This window comes from Heliangelus exortis, chromosome 7 (genome assembly GCF_036169615.1).
Source record: "Heliangelus exortis chromosome 7, bHelExo1.hap1, whole genome shotgun sequence".
In the NCBI taxonomy this organism is placed as follows: Eukaryota; Metazoa; Chordata; class Aves; order Apodiformes; family Trochilidae; genus Heliangelus; species Heliangelus exortis.
The window spans coordinates 831,919-849,019 of record NC_092428.1 but is presented as its reverse complement, the minus strand read 5'-3'; the positions used below and the strand labels follow the sequence as shown (position 1 = coordinate 849,019).

Below are 17,101 nucleotides of genomic sequence, written 5' to 3'. Positions count from 1 at the left end.
GAAGCTATTTTCCCTGTCTCCAATTTGTACCTAATGCAAACAGCAGCCATTTTTTTTCACATCCCAATTTTTCTCCTATTCACTTTTCAAGTGAAACAAGACACACAGACTCATGTCTGCAAGAATTCAGGAGCAACACACTTAGAGACAAAAACACCAATTGGCTTCTTAGAGAATGGTTTTACTCTGCAAAGAGTAAACTGAAGTGAACACAAAACAATTCCAGCTCCCCCTCCCTCCTCTTTTTGTTGTCACTGGAGTCAAGGACCCATTTCTAGGAGGCAATATTAATCAGTGTCCCCAGCACAGCTCTAATCTCTATCAGAAGTCACTTTTTCTTCTACATTTTTTACTTTTGTTTCTTCCCTGACCTAAAACATGCACTCTAAGCATCCTTTTTTTCCACTGAGAAATGACTCTCTGTCCTGTTTTCTGGAGATGGTGTAGAAGAAAGTCTTGGGCTCTCCCCTGGAGGTATGGTCATTTAACCAGATTTCAAAATAATGATGTTAAAAAATCCTTTTCCCCTTTAAATTCACTTTCTCTTAATGGGCACTGCGTGGCCATGTCAAAACTTAGCTTTCTAACTGAAGTCACCACAATGTTCAATACATTTAATAATTCACTGGATAGACCCCAGGTGTACCCTAGAGGAAGAAGCATTATCACTCCTGATCCAGCTTGACAAAGAGAATGAAGCCAGCTGAAAGCCTAAATTCACATTCTAAGTGTATGTTAATAATTCATTACTTTCTTCAAAAAGGTATTTATACAGAATTAAGACTTCTGACACAAGAACAAGACTGTCCCTCCTTGCTCCCAAGGGCAATCCAGCTGTTCTGTATGGTCTCCTCTCATGACAGGTTGTTAAACAGAAGCAGCAGCAGTGTCCCATGTGTTCCATCAGTCACCACTACAAACACTGAGGTGCAAACCTCCATTTTGCAGCAGAGCCATGGATTTCCTGCTCTCTCACTGACCCAACTGGCAGCTTGACTTGCTGAGTCTCTGCTACTTCAGTTACTGACAGCCTGAACAGTTCTGATTCTGCAGTGAACCTGAACCCAGCCAAACCATGCTGAGAGGGGAACTGGGCTTTGGCTGCAGAAGCTAATTTAGTACAACAATTCTCATTCTCCTTGACTCACTTCAGAGGGTAAAAACCTAACAGCATAAAATCCAAATCTCATTTCATTTTCAAGATCCTTACAAGACTCATTTAAAGAGGAAAGGTACCTGTAACTGCTGGCCTTGCCATCATCTCAAAGGTGCATGAAGAAAACCATGGCTCATAGCTTAGATCTCATTCACATATTCATGAAGAAAATCTGGGCAAGCCTTCCAGATACTTATGCAAAATTTTGGAAAAGAATTCCCTATGGTTAGGTATTTAAACACATATTCAACGTCTAAGTGATTACTGAAAGGTCCTTGAGTAGTTCTTAATTCTCCCAGCTGCAGATGTTAGATACTCAACACATCTTCAAGCTCTATCTTTTACTTAAGAACATATGAATCTATTGGTGCCAAAACATCTTTGTATTTGTTAAGACAAAAACCAAAAAAAAACCCCAAAACTAACCACAAATCACCAATAGCTCTCTTTCAATTTAATTGCAGCAGCTTCTGGACCACTGCTGAAGAAGTGGCAGGATGGGATCAATCACAAGATAAAATTTATCTGCTGCAAAAAAGGTTTTCTATTTCACTCATACAATCCAGTTGAAATTATCTAAAAAAAATTTTAAAAAAAGGGGGGGGGAGGGAGGGAAGTGTACACCACTTCAGCCAAGAACAAGATCTACCACTAAAGAGTCACCAAAAAATTGAGCTATCACCCATGCTTCAACAACCAAACTGGAAAGTAATTCTTCATCCAAATGCTAAAGTTGAAGTCTGGTCTATGCTCTGGGCTTTCACTTTTAAACCTGCACCAGGGGATCTGGATTTCAAGAACTTTTGTGTAACTTTATATGTAAGTATTAACAACTACTGCCAACAAATACAATTAATCAATACTTGCTTCTCCAAAATTCAGAAAAAAAAGGTATGTTACTAGCAGGCTACATATGGTAAAGCAGAGCTGATTCCCATTCAGATTTCACTGCAGGGGTCCATTGGTAGAAATATGAAAGCCCCCCTGGCAGAGGAGCTGGATGGCAGCTAACAGCAAAGAGATCATTCCTCTTTTATCCAGAGGACACAGACTGTGCAGGAACAAACCAGCAGCAGCTCCCAGATGATGGACACATCCTTAGCCACCAAGCAGCTAACATGTACCAGCTGCTGTACAGAAAACATCTGACCTCAGCCACCCTGCCTGGGAGCTACCTTCACTGCAGCTCCCACCCAGAGCAGAAACCCACACCGAGCAGCAGTGTGTTAATAAAAAGTAACATTTTTAAAGCAAGGAAGGGCATGGACAAAGAGGAATGCTGCAGGGAAATGGAGCAGCACGTCCATCACTTAACACTTACCAGCCATAAACACCTGATCCTTTTCAAATCTCTACTCTCCCATATCCATCCAAAGCCTGTTTAGAAGATCATGCCACACCCCAATATTGCAACTAAATACCTGTATGCACTGGTAGAACTACCTGAGCTGCAAAAAAAGAAGTAAAAAATACACCTATAACTGGCTGTAGAAATAAAAACACCATATTCTGACAGCAGAAGTTTTAATCTTCAGAGTGATCCTGAACTGCTGTCAGTTGCCCACTCTTTTCTTCCCCTTTTGAAGAAACATTTCTGGTTCTGACAATCTTTTAAACTTTGATTCCTCTTACCCTGCCTCTACCAAACCCCCCATCACCTCTCTCATTCTGCAGATGTCCAGTTCTGGAGAAAACATTTTGTAGCTCACAGGAAGCAAGTCCCATCTGACTGCAAATGCCCAGACAAGAGACACTATGCTTAAGTTTTCCTTTCAGTTAAGCACAGGTGATGCAATGAATTGTAGCCCTCAGGGGAAAAAATACATATACATAGATTAAATATATAGATTAGATATATACATGTTAAAATTCAATATAGACAAAACCAATCTGTTGTTATTTGAAGCTCTGCAACTACCAGTTACAGATATCTGAAAAAACTGTGTACCAAGGAACAGGAATGATGCAAAAAGACTCAGCCCCTACCACCAAGAAATGGACTTGCAAAAGAAATTAAATGCCATCTTTGGAACAGTATAGAGAGCAGGAAACAACAGGGAAAAAAACCCCAAACCCTACCAACTCCACCCTGAGTGGTGTATGGTGAGTTAGAGCAAACAATATAAAGGTATTTGTCAAAGGTATTTTATGCTAGGCAGTAACCAGGATACAACCATTAACCTGGTGTTGAGAACTCTGAGATGCTGGGCCCTTGTTACACTCTGAGAGTCTGCAAGTGTCCAGCACCACAGAGAAATAAAAATCTATCAACCAATCAGACCTTCAGAACTGGTCATTCCAGAATGTTAATACCCAGGAAATATGCTTTGAATCATCCAGCCCCAGGAAGGTTAGTTTTACTTGATGAGATGTAATCACCAACTTCAGCAGCACTTACCTGCTGCAAGCATCATCCTTACAGGTCACAAAGAGGAAAACTTCAGTGTGAACTGAAGTCAGTGCTGGCACACAACCTGGCAGGGCTTCTCAAGCAACAAAATTTCTGCTTTTTCAAGTACAAAATACACCCAGCTGCTGACAGCAGCAAGCTTTCTGTTCTTCTAGTTCAAAAAAATCAAATTTTAAGGGTTTGTGGTTATTTTTTTTTAAGTGAGTAAATGCACTTTCAATTGCTTACCTTTAAACTTGATGTCAAGACCACTAAATTCCAATTCAACTCCTTGAAGTGCTTCTCCTAGGGTTTCATGGTAGTGGCTGATGCTTTTTTTTGACCCCACACAGAAGGGGAGTGAGAAGTACTTGTATGTTTCTTGGCGATTGTGGTAGGGTCCCACTGTGTTCATCCATAACACAACTTCCTCTTTATCTTGGTACTGAAAGATAAAAGTTATTGTGCTGGATGAGAAGCTCAGCAGACCAAAAACACTCAAGAAGCTCTCTCATTCATATTAACTAACAAGGCTGGATTGTTCAGTCACAGGACTGGTACATTTAAGTAAGATTTTTAAGCTGTTTTCTTACAAAATAAAAAGGCTTAATTGATTGTAGTTTCTTAGGGCCTAGCACTGAAGTATCAGAAGAGGAGGAGAAAAAGATGCAGAGAGCAGAGTGGAGAAAAGCAGAAGTCCCAAAACTTAAAAGACACATCAGTTAAAAGGAAAGGAATTTATCTCCACTAAGAGAAAGGAAACACCAGACTAACACCATGCTGGCAAATAAATCAGGTAAGCTACCCATGGGGACAGCTATCCTCTATTTTCCTAAAATACAACTCCTTTGCATTTCTGCAATGGCACAAATCACATTTCACTCTCTCAGAAGAGTCAGACACCTCAGAGGAGGAGCTGAAAGGAGGCTGCAGCACACCTGCTGTAGCCAGGGGACAAAAAAGCCAGGCAGGAGGACTGCATCGTGATGCACTTCCAGCATTCTCACAGAGCAAAACAAAACAAAACAGAACAGAGCAGCAAGAAATCTGGTGGCTGCCATGGAATTATTTCTGGAAGCATCCACTCTTCACTTTCCAAAGCTACTGGTAGCCAGGAAAACTCATTCCTTGGCTAGGAGCCAGCGATTTTTAATTTTTTTTCCCAAGCCCTTCTAACTTTTCAACGACAAAAAAGTCCTTACAGGAATTCATCCACCAAATACTGCATGAATTCAGGAGACTGATCTGCAATCCTTGCTTGCTCTGGCTCTGAATGCACCTGGATGAGGTTTGCTGGCTACTACAAAGCCTCTCACCCAACACTCCTTCACCCCCTCTCATTCCAACAGAGTAGGAGGTACAGTGATCTAGCTCTGAAGGCAGAAAAAAGTCCTAAAAGCACAATCACCATACAGATCCTGATTTTTTTTTAAAGTCCAGAAGAATGAAGTGCTATTTTAAGACCACTGTGCAAAGACAGAGCACACAGGAGAGGGAGAGAAAGTGTTAATTAGCCACGAGTATTTCATAGCACAGAGCTGAACCCAGTTCTGCATCTCTGCTTTTAAGGAAGGAACAAAGGTTCTTCAACTCCATTTCCTCCCAGTAACCAGAGCCATACTGACAGGTGAGCTCAGGAATAATTAGCTGCTTGGGGAATGCAAGAAATTCTTCAGAGGACGTGTCAAAAAGCTAACCCAGAGGATTTAAACAAGGATGGTTTGGGAGCAGTTTGAATCCCTTTACACTAACACATCACCTCGATTACACCTTTTCTGTTTCCCAAGATGCACAAGGGTCACTCCAGACTCTTGCAGGAGTGACGTCCATCAGGAAACTTTAAATACCTTCCTAATTGCATTCCCAGCTGCAGCAGAGACCCAACACTTACCAGTTCCACCAACCTGCCTGCTTGCAGAGCACACACGTGGGAACACTTCTGATGGGTCACCTTCAAGTGACAGAAACCACATTCTAGAGGACATACCAATCTAATTGTTGTTTTCTGATTTAACTGTCACTACACTGCAAGGACAACACCTGCAACAACAAACTGGGGCCCTGCTGGTGTCTTATCTGCACCATGCTCAGCCCTCTTTCCCACCAAGATACAACCAGCCTGCTCAGGAGGGAAAAGGGACCAAAGCAAACATGATTATTATTAATTCAGTCTCTGTTTATTGCCTGCACTTTTCTCACAACCACCCTGGAGCAGCAGCAGAGGAATGTGCTCAGCACAGGAGGAATGTGCTCAGAACTGAAGGTGGCTCCTCAGCCAGCCCAGGTACAGCCTCAGTGCCCACAGCAGCCCCTCAGACAGCACTTTGCAGTCTGCCCTCCCAAACCTGAGAGCTGCACTCAGAAACCCAGCTCAGCACCTTCCAGCTCAGCCTGGGGGTGGCTGATGTCTGGTGGGAACTCAAACACTCTCCCCTCCCCACATTTGCTGGGTTTTGCTCACTCTCAGTTCAATTTGTTCTTCATCCTTTGTGAATGGGAAGTGCCAAACACCTCCCTAACACGAAGGCCTCGTTTTGCTGCACTGAACTTCTGCTTTTGGGAAATTCTTTTCTGTTGTTCATCCTCTTTCCTGCCCTGTCTGCAGAGAATCAGACGTTGGCAAGGTAGCTTCTGGCATGCCAGAAGATGGACACCAGTGTCCTATTAGGAACACAGGAACTGACAAGGCAAAAAAGGTCAAACAGTGGGGTGCTGCAGCCTCAGCAAGAGGTCTGGGTTCATCTGAAGGGGCAATGCACTGCATGTGGCTCAGAGATCCCAACTCCAGCCAGAGGCACAAGCATGTCAGAGTCTGGTGATGCTGCCAGAATTCACAGGCCCCACCACTTCCAAACATGAGAGAAGACTCCAAGCTACAACTCTAAATACTTTTTACTGCCTGCAACTGGTGAAAAACACAGTCCTTGTTCTGTCAGCAGAGCAACTTTGCACCTTTTCTGCACTCACCCTCAGCTCAGCAATTCCAGTAACTGCATGGAGCACACCACGACCCAGCTGCAGCACCACAGGGGCAGCCTGGGGAAGCCAGAGCATCACCCAAGCTCTGCAGCTGCTGGTACAACCTGGTTAAAAGGCAGCAGAGCTCTGCTCTCTTTGGACTGAGGCACAAGATGTGAAAGGCTGCAGGTCTGGGACTGGCAGGGTGCTGATAAAAGGTTTTTAAACCACAGCCAGCCTTTGGGTGTAATGATGGGGAGGATTACAACTCCCAAACCTGATGTGATGATTCAGCAAAATCCCACCAAATCACCAGGATTTCCATCAGAGTCTGTCATTTTACACCTTTTATCCAGCTGACCTTTGAAGTCAGGGCACTTCATGGCACCTTTCAGGGGGAAAAGGGCCAGCATTACCTGGCAGAGCAAAGCTGCAGAAGCAGGGCAGGAACTCAGGGGGTGAGCAGCATCCCAGGCTCCTGATCCCCAGCCTCTCACAGACACTCTGTGCCCACACAACCTCTGCACCTCACACCCATTGAACCCAGAGAGAGCTGAGGCTGCAGGCAGGGTCTTTTCTAGCAACAACTCTCCATTTCTCTCCACCTGAGCCTCACCAAAGCCTCAGCTCCTGCACAAGCACCTCAGTGCCTCTGACACCTCCTAGATGCACAGGGCTGCTCAGGCACACCCTGTCCTGCTTCCCAGGGATTTATTTCTCCTCCTCAAAATGGAAGCACAGGAACTTCAAAAAAGGCAGCAGGCTGCTTGTCTGCACACAGCTGCACGGGGAGAGGGGGATTTCACAAGCACTGACATGGTTTTTACCCTGTTTCTCTGATAATTTTACAGATCTTACACAGATCTCATCGTTTTATAAATTAAATTTAAAGCAGCTTTGCAGGCTCAGGGCTTTCCTGCACTTCACTAGGCTGAAAGGCAAACAGAAATGCTTTCCTCAGTCATTATGAATTAGGAACTGGCAGTATGGGCTGGGTTTTGTTTGGTTTTCAATGTTTGACATCGTATTCCCAAGCTTGCAGGGCACTGATAATTACATTGAAGCAATGTTAAAATACTTCCTACTCCCTACACCATTCACCTGCAAGAAAAAAAAAACCACAAAAACCAAAAACCAACCAAACAATTAAAAAAAGAGGATATTTTAGAATACTTTGTTGGTATCACCCTCTCCAGCAGGTCTAGCCAGAGGAGGTGTGAAAGCCCAGGCCAGGCAGGAGGTCACCGACCCTGCCCTGCAGGACCAGACTCTTGTGACAAGGACACCACAACCTCATCCCAACTATCACTGCCACAAGCTGAAGGGCAGGTGTCACAAACCTGTGCCAGACACAGAGGGAGCAGGTACAGGCCACCCTCTGGAGCAGGGGAATGAGTCAAAGGAAGTGTTCTGAAGTCACACTGCTGCACTGCCTGCTGAGGAGGAAGGCTTTAAATGTTCTGTCAGCCCCAGTTCCTCTGCACTTACTACTGGTTTAGCCAAGTCTTAGCCTTGTCACCAGGTTTATTTACAGTGCCCTTCCCCTCAAGAAATACAGACACCATTTTTAAAGCCTAATTCAGATTTAAGAGAGAGGTTTAGGTGTTGATCAACAGCTGCCCATAACTACAGCCTCTCTCTAGTCCTAGAGCTTCCTGCAGCCCTCTCACAAAGAAATACCTTCTATAATACTTAATAAATATAAATATTTTACAATATTTGCTTGTGCAGCCCATAAAGGGGACATAAAGCACTAACAGCCAATTTATACTGATAGAAAAAATACCTATTACAGCAGGTGCATGGATTATTTCATGAATATTGTGTGCTATTCCTCCTGCCAGCAGCAGCAAGGGCACTGAGCAAGGCCCCTGCTGAGGCAGAGCAGGAAACACTTCAGGCAACACCTAACCAGACAGCCAAGTGCTTGGGCACCAGGAGCTGCCCACTGAGGCATTAATTAGGAGCTGGCATGATTGATAACCCCATCCCTAGGAGCCAAGTCAGTGAAAACTCCCATCCTGAAGCCCTGGGGCAGCCCTCCATCCACCTCCCCAAAGCACACCCAGCCCCGCTGGGTAACGAAGCCCCTGGGACACAGAAAAATTAATTTTCTGCCTCCACTCAGATTCAGAAAGTGAAATCCCTGAACCCACAGCATTTGAGGAGCATCTCCCTTCGGGTGCTCCACCTGGGAACCAGGGCCCTGCTGAAAAAGCTCTGCTCAGGTTTCATCCCTGCTATTAATGCTCCTGCTCCAGCCTCCCATGGGATGTCTGAGTGCTGAGACAACTCCAGTGAGGACACAGCCTTCCAAAAAAAGGCAACTGCCTGCCCACACCCCCGTTCCTAACCCCCCATGTGGTGCTGCTGAACTGCAGGCCACGGGAATGACAAACCCAGAGAGAGCCCTCACCCTGGGGAGCTGAGCAACTGAGCTGAAGGAGTGACAAACCTCCAGAAGGAGCCTGAGGTTCCCACTCTAACTGTGTCAGCTAATCAGCCAGGAGGCTGGAAAACCACCAGAATACACTTTTTGTGAGCTCAAAATAAATACATCTTTAATTTCACGATTTTTTTTTTAAGTGAAGCTTTATAAAATGACAGCTTTAGGAATCTTTTTTTTTTTTTTTTCCTCCCTTGCAGACTCCCCAGTATTAAAATGAATAACCAGGAATCACTCAGACAGCCCTTAGAGCTCAACTCTCTCAGTTAAACAGTTAGAACAAGCACTGTGCAATGCCCCAACCCAACCAGAGGAAACCTAACCCCAAGACACAGGCTCAGCAACAAAAAAAAAATTAGTTCAAAACCATCAGCTCCTGGGCAGTACTCAGTGCTTCACTTTCAGGCTGCTGCAGATGAACCCCCTCAGCTTTTAACAGGTACAGACAATCCTACAGAGTTTTCAGGTTTTAATCCTGGGGAGTTTGTCCCTCTGCGAACCGCACAGAACCAGACGAGTGCTGCTCACAGGGAAACTCCCGACGCTGCTTGACTCTTTCGTGACAAACCCCGATTAAAGTTTACGCAGCCCCAGAGCCTGACCCGTTCGGAACCGCGGCAGGCGGGCTGAGCCGAGCAGCTCAGACGGAAATTAATTAGTTAATTGCTCCGGGGTGAGAGGGGCCAAGCCCTGGGGGAGCGGTGTCCCCACAGCCCGCGCTCAGCAGGGCTCAGAGGCCCCTCCTGCTCCCCCCCTCCGCTTCTCCCCGCGCTGTCCCTCACCCCCCTCACCCCAGGGCTGTCACGGCTCAAGTTGCGCGGAACCCCCCCTTCCCCTTCCCCTTCCCGCAGGCGTGCGGGGCCTTTGCGAGCACGGCGGTTGTCCCGGCGGGCGGGAGGACAGGAGGGCGGGCAGGAGAATTCCCGCAGGCCCGGCCCGGCCCTTCAGCCGCTCCAGGAAGAGGCGGGAGGCGCGGGGCTCTGCCACGCCAGCGCCCAACCCCGCGCTCCGCACGGCGGCTCCGAGGGTTCCCCCGGCACCCCCCGCCCCCTCCCGACCCCGCACGCCCCGAGCCGCCGCCCGCCGCGCCCCTTCCCCCCTCAGCCGCCTCTCTCCCCGCCCGCGCCCCCGGAGGGCCCGGGGGGCCGCTCCTCACCGTGTGTTCGTGCTCGTCGGCGCGGGCGCGCATGGCGAGGCAGAGGAGGAGGAGGAGGAGGCTGCTGAGGAGCGGGAGGAGCGGGCCTGGGGCCGCCATCTCGGGCCGCAGCCTCAGGCCCCGCCGCGGAGCCGGCCCGCGCCCCGCCGCCAACGCCGAGCCGCTGCGTCACTTCCGCTCCGCCCGGCCACGTCATCCGGCCGCACGCCGCCAACGCCGAGCCTACGGTGGCCGCCGGGAGACAAAGCTCGGCGCGGCCGGCGTTTGACACCTCCCCGCGGGAGGGACCCGCAGCGGGGCGGGGGTCAGGGGGTGCGGGGGGGGGGGAGGGGGAGAAATGGGGATAAAAAGCGCCGATTCGGTCCATCACACACACACACACACACAGCCCGTAAGGGCAGAGGCGGGGGTGAGGGCGTGCAGAGCGGGCGGGAGGAAGCGGTCGCTGCTCAGAACAAAGGGGATGGGTCAGGGTTGGGTTTATTTTGATTTTAGGGATTTTTTTAAAAAAAAGGGGGTGTAGGGTCTGCTCCACGCAAACCCCCGGCTGCTCCCTGCACTCCCAGGCGGTGTGGAAAGGCTGTGGCAGCTCGTTAGTGGGATGAGCAGCCCCCGGCACTGCTCCCCCCATCCCCACACCAAACACCTCCCACCCTGAGCCACCCGAGGACAAAACCCACGCGTGGACACAAACACAGGCAGAGCAGCCCCTGTGGTGCCCAGAGCTTACAGAGTGAGCAGGCAGTGGCTGAGGCTCCAGCTGCACCTTCCCTCTCCCCCTGCACAAGTGTTGTGAACACACTGCACGTGGAATAAATAAACATTTGTGAGCCCCTCCTGTCCCGGTTCGTGTCCCTCCCCTCCCACCCAGGCCCCGTTCTGTGGCACAGCTCAGAAATAGCCAAGCTGCAAGAGGCAGAGGGGCTGAATGCTCTGGCCCTGCACAGCTCCCACCTGTGTCACTCACTGCACGTCCCTCGAGGGCCAGGGAATGAGCCAGGAGATTGCAAGGCCCAGAACAATAAAAAAAAAAATAAACCACACCTCACTTCCATCATTCCAGGCTCTTGAGATATCAAAATTAATTTCTGCTCTACCTGCTTTCTGTATTTAGAGCACAAGAGAGTCAAACCAGAAGTCTGCAAGCCCTCAGGCATAAAATAAATAACAACAAAGGCTGGACACAGCAGCTTGTCCGTGTCTGTCCTCAGGGAAGAAGGGAAAGGAGCTTTCAGGCTGTGTGCAAAATACCTCCCTGAATAAACACAACTTCTGTGTTTTAATGACTGATTCTGCACCTTCTGAAGGGTCAGTATGTGCATACCCACAGTGGCACAGCAAGCAGCAGTGCAGCCACCTGCTCCTGCTCCTGCTCCTGTCCTTCAAACAAAGTCTTGCAGCTCCTTATTTCCTTCATTTTCCAAGCACCATTCCCAGTCAGCCCCTTGCAGGCTGCTCCAAGGCTTCTCAGGATTTGTTTTCTGGAAGGCCAGGTGTTTGGTTCAGGTTGGTGCATGGCTGCCAAGACACACACCAGCACCCTCCTTCCCAACCATGGTGCTTGTTCTTGGAAGTCCCAAAGCTCCAGAATTCTTCCGAGTAAAAAAGTTACAGAGGGCCAAGAAGTCTCAGTGAAAAACCACGGGAAAAGTCACCAGAGCTTTAGGGAGGAGGAAGGGGAAGAAAACATTTGTCTTCCACTTTTAAATAATTTAAGGCAACCCAAAAAGTATCTGTACAAAGATGCACACAAAGAGAAAAATCTCCTGTGCCACAGGTGGTGGGAGATTCAGCGACCTCGTGGGGGCACAGGTGGAGGATGAAAGCTCCCACAGCTCACAGGCCTGGGGAAAGAACACAAACATGTTAAAAAATAAAAAATAGAGGGATGTGGAACAACAAATTGCATGCAGTAACATCACAGCTAAGAGGAGAAAGAGGCTCTCAGTGAGTCAGAGCAGAGCAGGTGCCAAGGTGCCAGGTGCCTGCTCCTGGTATTTCAGTTCTGCTCCTCAGCTGCAGTGATCCTGCTGCAGTTGGGAGGAGTAAAACCTGACAGTCTGGTGGCTTTCTCCTGATGAAGAGCAGTGGGAAAAGATCAAAAGAGGAAAAATATTTTTTCAAAACCAGCTAGAGTTAAATTCCAGCTCTGCCCTTGCCAGAGCCAAGCCAACACACAGCACTGACTGCACCCATGCAGCAGCATTTGCTGCCTTAACAGCTGCAGAATTTTGTGAGCAGCTGCACTGAGAGGAGCCCCTGCAGCTTGGACTTCACAGAGCTGCACTGGCTGGACTAGAGGAATGTTCACAAGTCCCCCAGGCTTGTGGTGGCCTCATCAAATCAAAACAAAACCCCTCAATGCCTTTTATTAAACCAGTGCAGCTCTTAGAGGCCAGCCATGCAAATGAAGTGTGACCTGAAATTTGTAAAAAAGACAAAGTCCAAAAGCATGCCAAGGGAATTCCCTCTGCACTGCACTCTGTGTTCCAAGGGGAGGATCCCAGGAGGATCAGGCACTGAACTTTCCCCCTGGGCAGTCTCACTGGGTGACAAGCTCTGTATCATGAAGAACAGGCTGGCAGATTTTTTTTAAGACACCTTTGCTTCCTGCCCAGGGCTTCCTTCCAGACCCTGATGGACTGAAAGCTCAGCTCAGAGCTGTGTTTGAGCTTTACCTGCTTGCACCTCGAGGAGGCACTCTGGGAGGCCTCTCAGGGAAAGGCAGCCTCTCAGGGAAAGGCAGCCTCTCAGGGAAAGGCAGCCTCTCAGGGAAAGGCAGCCTCTCAGGGAAAGGCAGCCTCTCTGCTTGCTGGGACACGGGGCTGTGGCCTCTGCTGGCATCTGGGACTTCATTGTCCTGCAAACAGAAGAGAGGAGGGTACAGACCAGCAGAACCTGTCTCTCCTGAGCCTCACAGCAGAAGCAGCTACGTTTTGCCATTTCTGCAGATGCAGTTCCATCCCAGAGATCCTTTTCTTTTGGATGCAAACAAAGAAGAGGTGAGCAGTGTGTGCTTCCTTACCTCACTGTCCCCTTCCATGCCACTGCTGACACTCAGGATGCTCCGGGTGCTGGAGCGGTTGCTCGCACTACCTGGAGTAAGGAAAACAAACAGGTTACTAAATCCTGGGGATTTTCCTGCAAATCCCCAACTCAGGGCTCCTTCTATCCCCACACTTACCCCCTGTGCTCATTCAGACTGTTTCCACAGCCACAAACAGTTATGCACATTTACACCCTCAGTCCCTGTGTGGCTCTGACACTGTCCCACTCAGTCCTGGTTTTTGTCCCCAGCAGCTCCTCACCCCCTGCTCATCCCAGGAACACTTCCTAACCTACCCCAGAGCTAAAAGTCACAGGGCTGTTCAAAACAACCACCAGCAAGCATTGCTGCAGGGAGTGTTTCTGCAGTCAGCCATCTCTGGAGGTGCCAAGGACCCAGGAACACAAGTCCTGTCCCCTGAGCTGACCCCAGAGTCAGGCTGGGGAAGTCTCTTCCATCCCGTGCTCCTGCAGGGAGGGAGATGCTCAAGGTTTTTGCTTACTTGTTGTGCTGGATGTGCTCTCTGTTTTCCAGTCTCCTCTCTTCAGCTCCTTTTTTGGTGGGATGATGCTTTTCCTGGGGGTGTACTCATATATTCCACACTCAGGTCTCCCTGAGGTCTGGTGGGAATGTCGAATGGGCACCGTGATCTCCAGATCTGGGGGGAAAGGAGCAGCTCAGGATATGCAAGAACAGCCCCTGAGACAGCTTTGCACCCAAGAACAAAACTAAACACAGTCATGTCAGGGCAACCATAACTGTAAATGAATCAATCAAGACTCCTCAGGTGGGGGCAGCTTTGCCTGCAGTCTGGGAAACTGAGGAATAAAGCATTTATGCTCTAGGCTGTGCTTGAGCCAGGAGGCCAATGGGTGTGAATATTCAAGTTTCACACAACTGCACCACACAGGGAGACACCTGTGGCTGGAGAGCTTGTTAATATTGTTAGCTACATCAGCACCAGAGAACAGAGGACTGTTACCTGCATTTCTGTCCTTCTTCTGCTTCTCCATCTGCCTCCTGGTGATGCTGTCTCGCAGCCGTTTCAGGTTTTCCTGAAAACACCACAGGAATTTGGGTGAAGGAGGAGGAGCAGCTTCCCAGCAACACTGATGCTGTATTTCAGCTGACTCTGCAGCTAAGCTGTACCAAAGCCTGCTAGTCCTGGCTCAACTCCAAACAACTCAACAAGTTTTAACCAATGCCCCTTCAGAAGCCCAGGTGTGCCTCAGCAGCCAGGATTCTCAGATGTTCACTCTGTGTTGAGGTCAGGTTCACAGCACACTTGGTGTAAAGCTCCTCCTGATTTTCTGTTTCCACTGTCCCAGAAACAAGCCCCATGAGCAAGTTACTGCCTGGTCCTTTCTGTAGTGATGAATGGATAAGGCTGGCTGCAGGGGCAGAGGAGGCTGCTCTGTCTGGGGACAATCCAGAGAGAATTCAGGGTGTCCCCACTGGAGCAAGGGGACATCTGGAAATGTAACTCTATGTCTCTCAGCCATTGCTCTTTTCCACAAGGAAAGGTGGTGTGTTTGGGGGAAAAGACAACTTTTCCAGCAGGGAGATGTGTACCTGTGTCAGAAAAGAGCAATTGCTGCACCAGGAGACAAGATCTGGAGCTGACACTTTGGAAGTTGCCCATGGGATGGGGCACAGAACATTCCACTTCATCTCTGCTTCAGACATTTACTGCTAAAGCAGCAGTGTGTTCCTTACTGATGGAAGAGGCTTCCTCAGCTGCTCCTGGGTAGAGAGGAACCTTCCAGGGGAGAATCAGGAGGAGAAAATCCTGGTTTTATTCTGACAGCTCCCCAGCCAGTGTCACACAGCAGGGAGCAACACCTCAGGGGTGAGAACAGGCTGCTGCACCATGAACAGAGGGCTCCAAACCCAGCAGGCTGTGGTTTGAAAGAGGGAGCCCCATTAAAATCTCCACTCTCCAGTTGGAAACCATGAGGAGTTGGAACTTGGAGTTCCACCATGGTGTGACTGCTGGTTCCACCAGGCACCCTGTGCTGCTGCCAACACAGTGACCCCTCTGCATGAGGGGGCTGAGCTGCCCAAACACTCTGTTTCCCCTGCACCCAGAGCTTGTCCAGCTGCAAAGAACAGTCAGTCCTGGAGCCAAACACCCAGGGAGGGATCAGCATCTACAAGACAGGAATTTAAAAGCATCTACAAGATAGGAGTTTAAAGCAAAGACACCATGTGGGACACTGAGAGTTCCCTGCTCTGAACAAGGTAAATGTTCATCAGAGATGTCCCTGCCAGCAGGTAGGTGCTAGGTGACCCCCAGAAAGGCACCTTAGCCAGCTGGATTTGGCCCAATCCCTAGTGTACAGACCTTCCAAAGCTAACAATACTCCTGAAAGACAAACAGACCTGTCAGGCAGCTGCCTGCTTGCTGCTGCATGGGAACAGCCCCTCCCTGTCAGGAGAGAACTCTGCTAGCTGGGGGACAGTGTGACCAAACCTTCCAGCTCCCACCACACTGAGCAGCTGGTGCTACCCCCCAGCCAGCTCTGGGTACCAACCAAGCAGGGCAATAACCCCATACCTGCTGGAAACGAAAGGATTCTGATCTCTTCTTCTGGTTCAGTTGCCACTCCTTAAAATGCAGCACAGCTTCATCAACAGTGAGCATGCCCATCTTCACCTGCTCCTGCAGTGTGATCAGCTGCCTCTGGCCTGGGGTTTTCATGCCAGCAAATGGATCATATATGCTTGACTGAGACAGGTCCCTTACAGGCCTGACTGTTGTCTCTGGAGGGGAAACAACACAACAAGAGATTGGTGAACCTGTGGCATCTGTGCTCCTCACTGAACACAAAGAAACTCAAGCACCCTTGTTACTGCAGAGATGCAAAAATCATCTGTTTCAAGCTGCTTGTCTCCCTAACCAGGAGAGTGTTTTGTCCTCGTGCCATCCTGCTATTTGTCAGGGTAAAAGCCCAGCTCAGAGGTAGTCTTGGATGTAAGTATGTCCCAGGGATAATCTCTGCTCTTAAAAACACACTTTAAGTGAGAAAATGCACAAAAATGTACATCTTGAAGTGCTTTTTCACTGAAAAAAAAAATCAGCAACCCACAAAGCAGAGCTCTGACCTTGGCAGTCACAGAGCTGGGCTTGTCCTGGGAAATCTGTGCAGTTTAAAAACCCAGCCTGCTGCTGCTGGCTCTCTGGCACACACTGCAACAGAAAGAGGAGTTTCCAGCACATGAGACAGAAGCTATGGTGTGGTTCCTGGCACCCTGATAGTGCTCAGGTAAGAGGGTAAAGAACAAGGGCACAGATTTGGAAGTGCAGGGATCAGTAAAGGTTAAATCCCAGGACATAATGACTAACAGGCAGTGGCTATATCCAGCAGATCAAAACTGGGACACTGACTCCAGGAAGGAATATGGGTCACAATATAAAAAAGGACCGTGGGGATAGAGCCAAAGCCAGGGGATATAAATTGCAAGGGACGAAAGGGCCACTCCCACTCTGCAGTTACAAAGTGTTTCCAGTATCAGGAAAGGTCAGGAAGTTTGGGTTCTTCACACAGAACTATTACAAAGCTGACTGTTGGGTCAAATTTCACACACATGAAACTACCCCAGCAGATTTGCTTTTGGATTACTGGGAAGATTCTCAGGGTGAACTTACCTTTCTTAACCCTTCCTCCAGGGACATAGAGATTCTCAGGTCTTTGAGCTTTCTGTGCAAAAACTGCAAAACAAACACTTTTTAGATACTGAAATGCATCTCAGGAACATAGAAATAACAAGCCTGAACACTGGCAGCACACACAATGCTGCACAGCACTACAGCTTCTGTTACCCTACTAAATCCACTGCAGAAAACCAGATAAGGAGTTGTACAGTGTGAGCTTCTTTTCACTTCAATATTTTAGCTCAGCCACCTCTAAGAGAAATCTGGATGTGCTTTCCACACATTTCTGTCCTGG

The 17,101-nt window shown here is 48.7% G+C and overlaps 2 protein-coding genes across 9 annotated transcripts in view; both read right to left on the bottom strand.

The window, feature by feature from the left end:
• LOC139798105 (transmembrane 9 superfamily member 3-like) overlaps window positions 1-10,316 on the bottom strand; it is a 32,941-nt gene extending 22,625 nt beyond the window's left edge. Inside the window, 3 exon segments of the mRNA XM_071748191.1 lie at window positions 3,795-3,990; window positions 10,106-10,214; window positions 10,216-10,316. Coding sequence (XP_071604292.1) covers window positions 3,795-3,990; window positions 10,106-10,214; window positions 10,216-10,301 — 391 coding nt within the window. The 5' untranslated portion in view covers window positions 10,302-10,316.
• A 1,539-nt stretch (window positions 10,317-11,855) lies between these two features.
• The window catches only part of PIK3AP1 (phosphoinositide-3-kinase adaptor protein 1), a 28,474-nt gene continuing 23,228 nt past the window's right edge, over window positions 11,856-17,101 (bottom strand). For 4 of the 8 annotated variants that reach the window (XM_071748186.1, XM_071748187.1, XM_071748185.1 and 1 more), the window contains 8 exons: window positions 16,801-16,863; window positions 15,709-15,914; window positions 14,134-14,206; window positions 13,654-13,809; window positions 13,131-13,201; window positions 12,904-12,965; window positions 12,784-12,834; window positions 11,856-11,949 (listed from right to left, as the gene is read on the bottom strand). In XM_071748186.1, the coding sequence (XP_071604287.1) occupies window positions 11,895-11,949; window positions 12,784-12,834; window positions 12,904-12,965; window positions 13,131-13,201; window positions 13,654-13,809; window positions 14,134-14,206; window positions 15,709-15,914; window positions 16,801-16,863 (737 nt within the window). In that variant the 3' untranslated portion in view covers window positions 11,856-11,894. Of the gene's footprint in view, window positions 11,950-12,783; window positions 12,966-13,130; window positions 13,202-13,653; window positions 13,810-14,133; window positions 14,207-15,708; window positions 15,915-16,800; window positions 16,864-17,101 lie in introns of all 8 variants that reach the window. The other 4 variants (XM_071748184.1, XM_071748183.1, XM_071748188.1 and 1 more) reach the window with 1 other exon arrangement.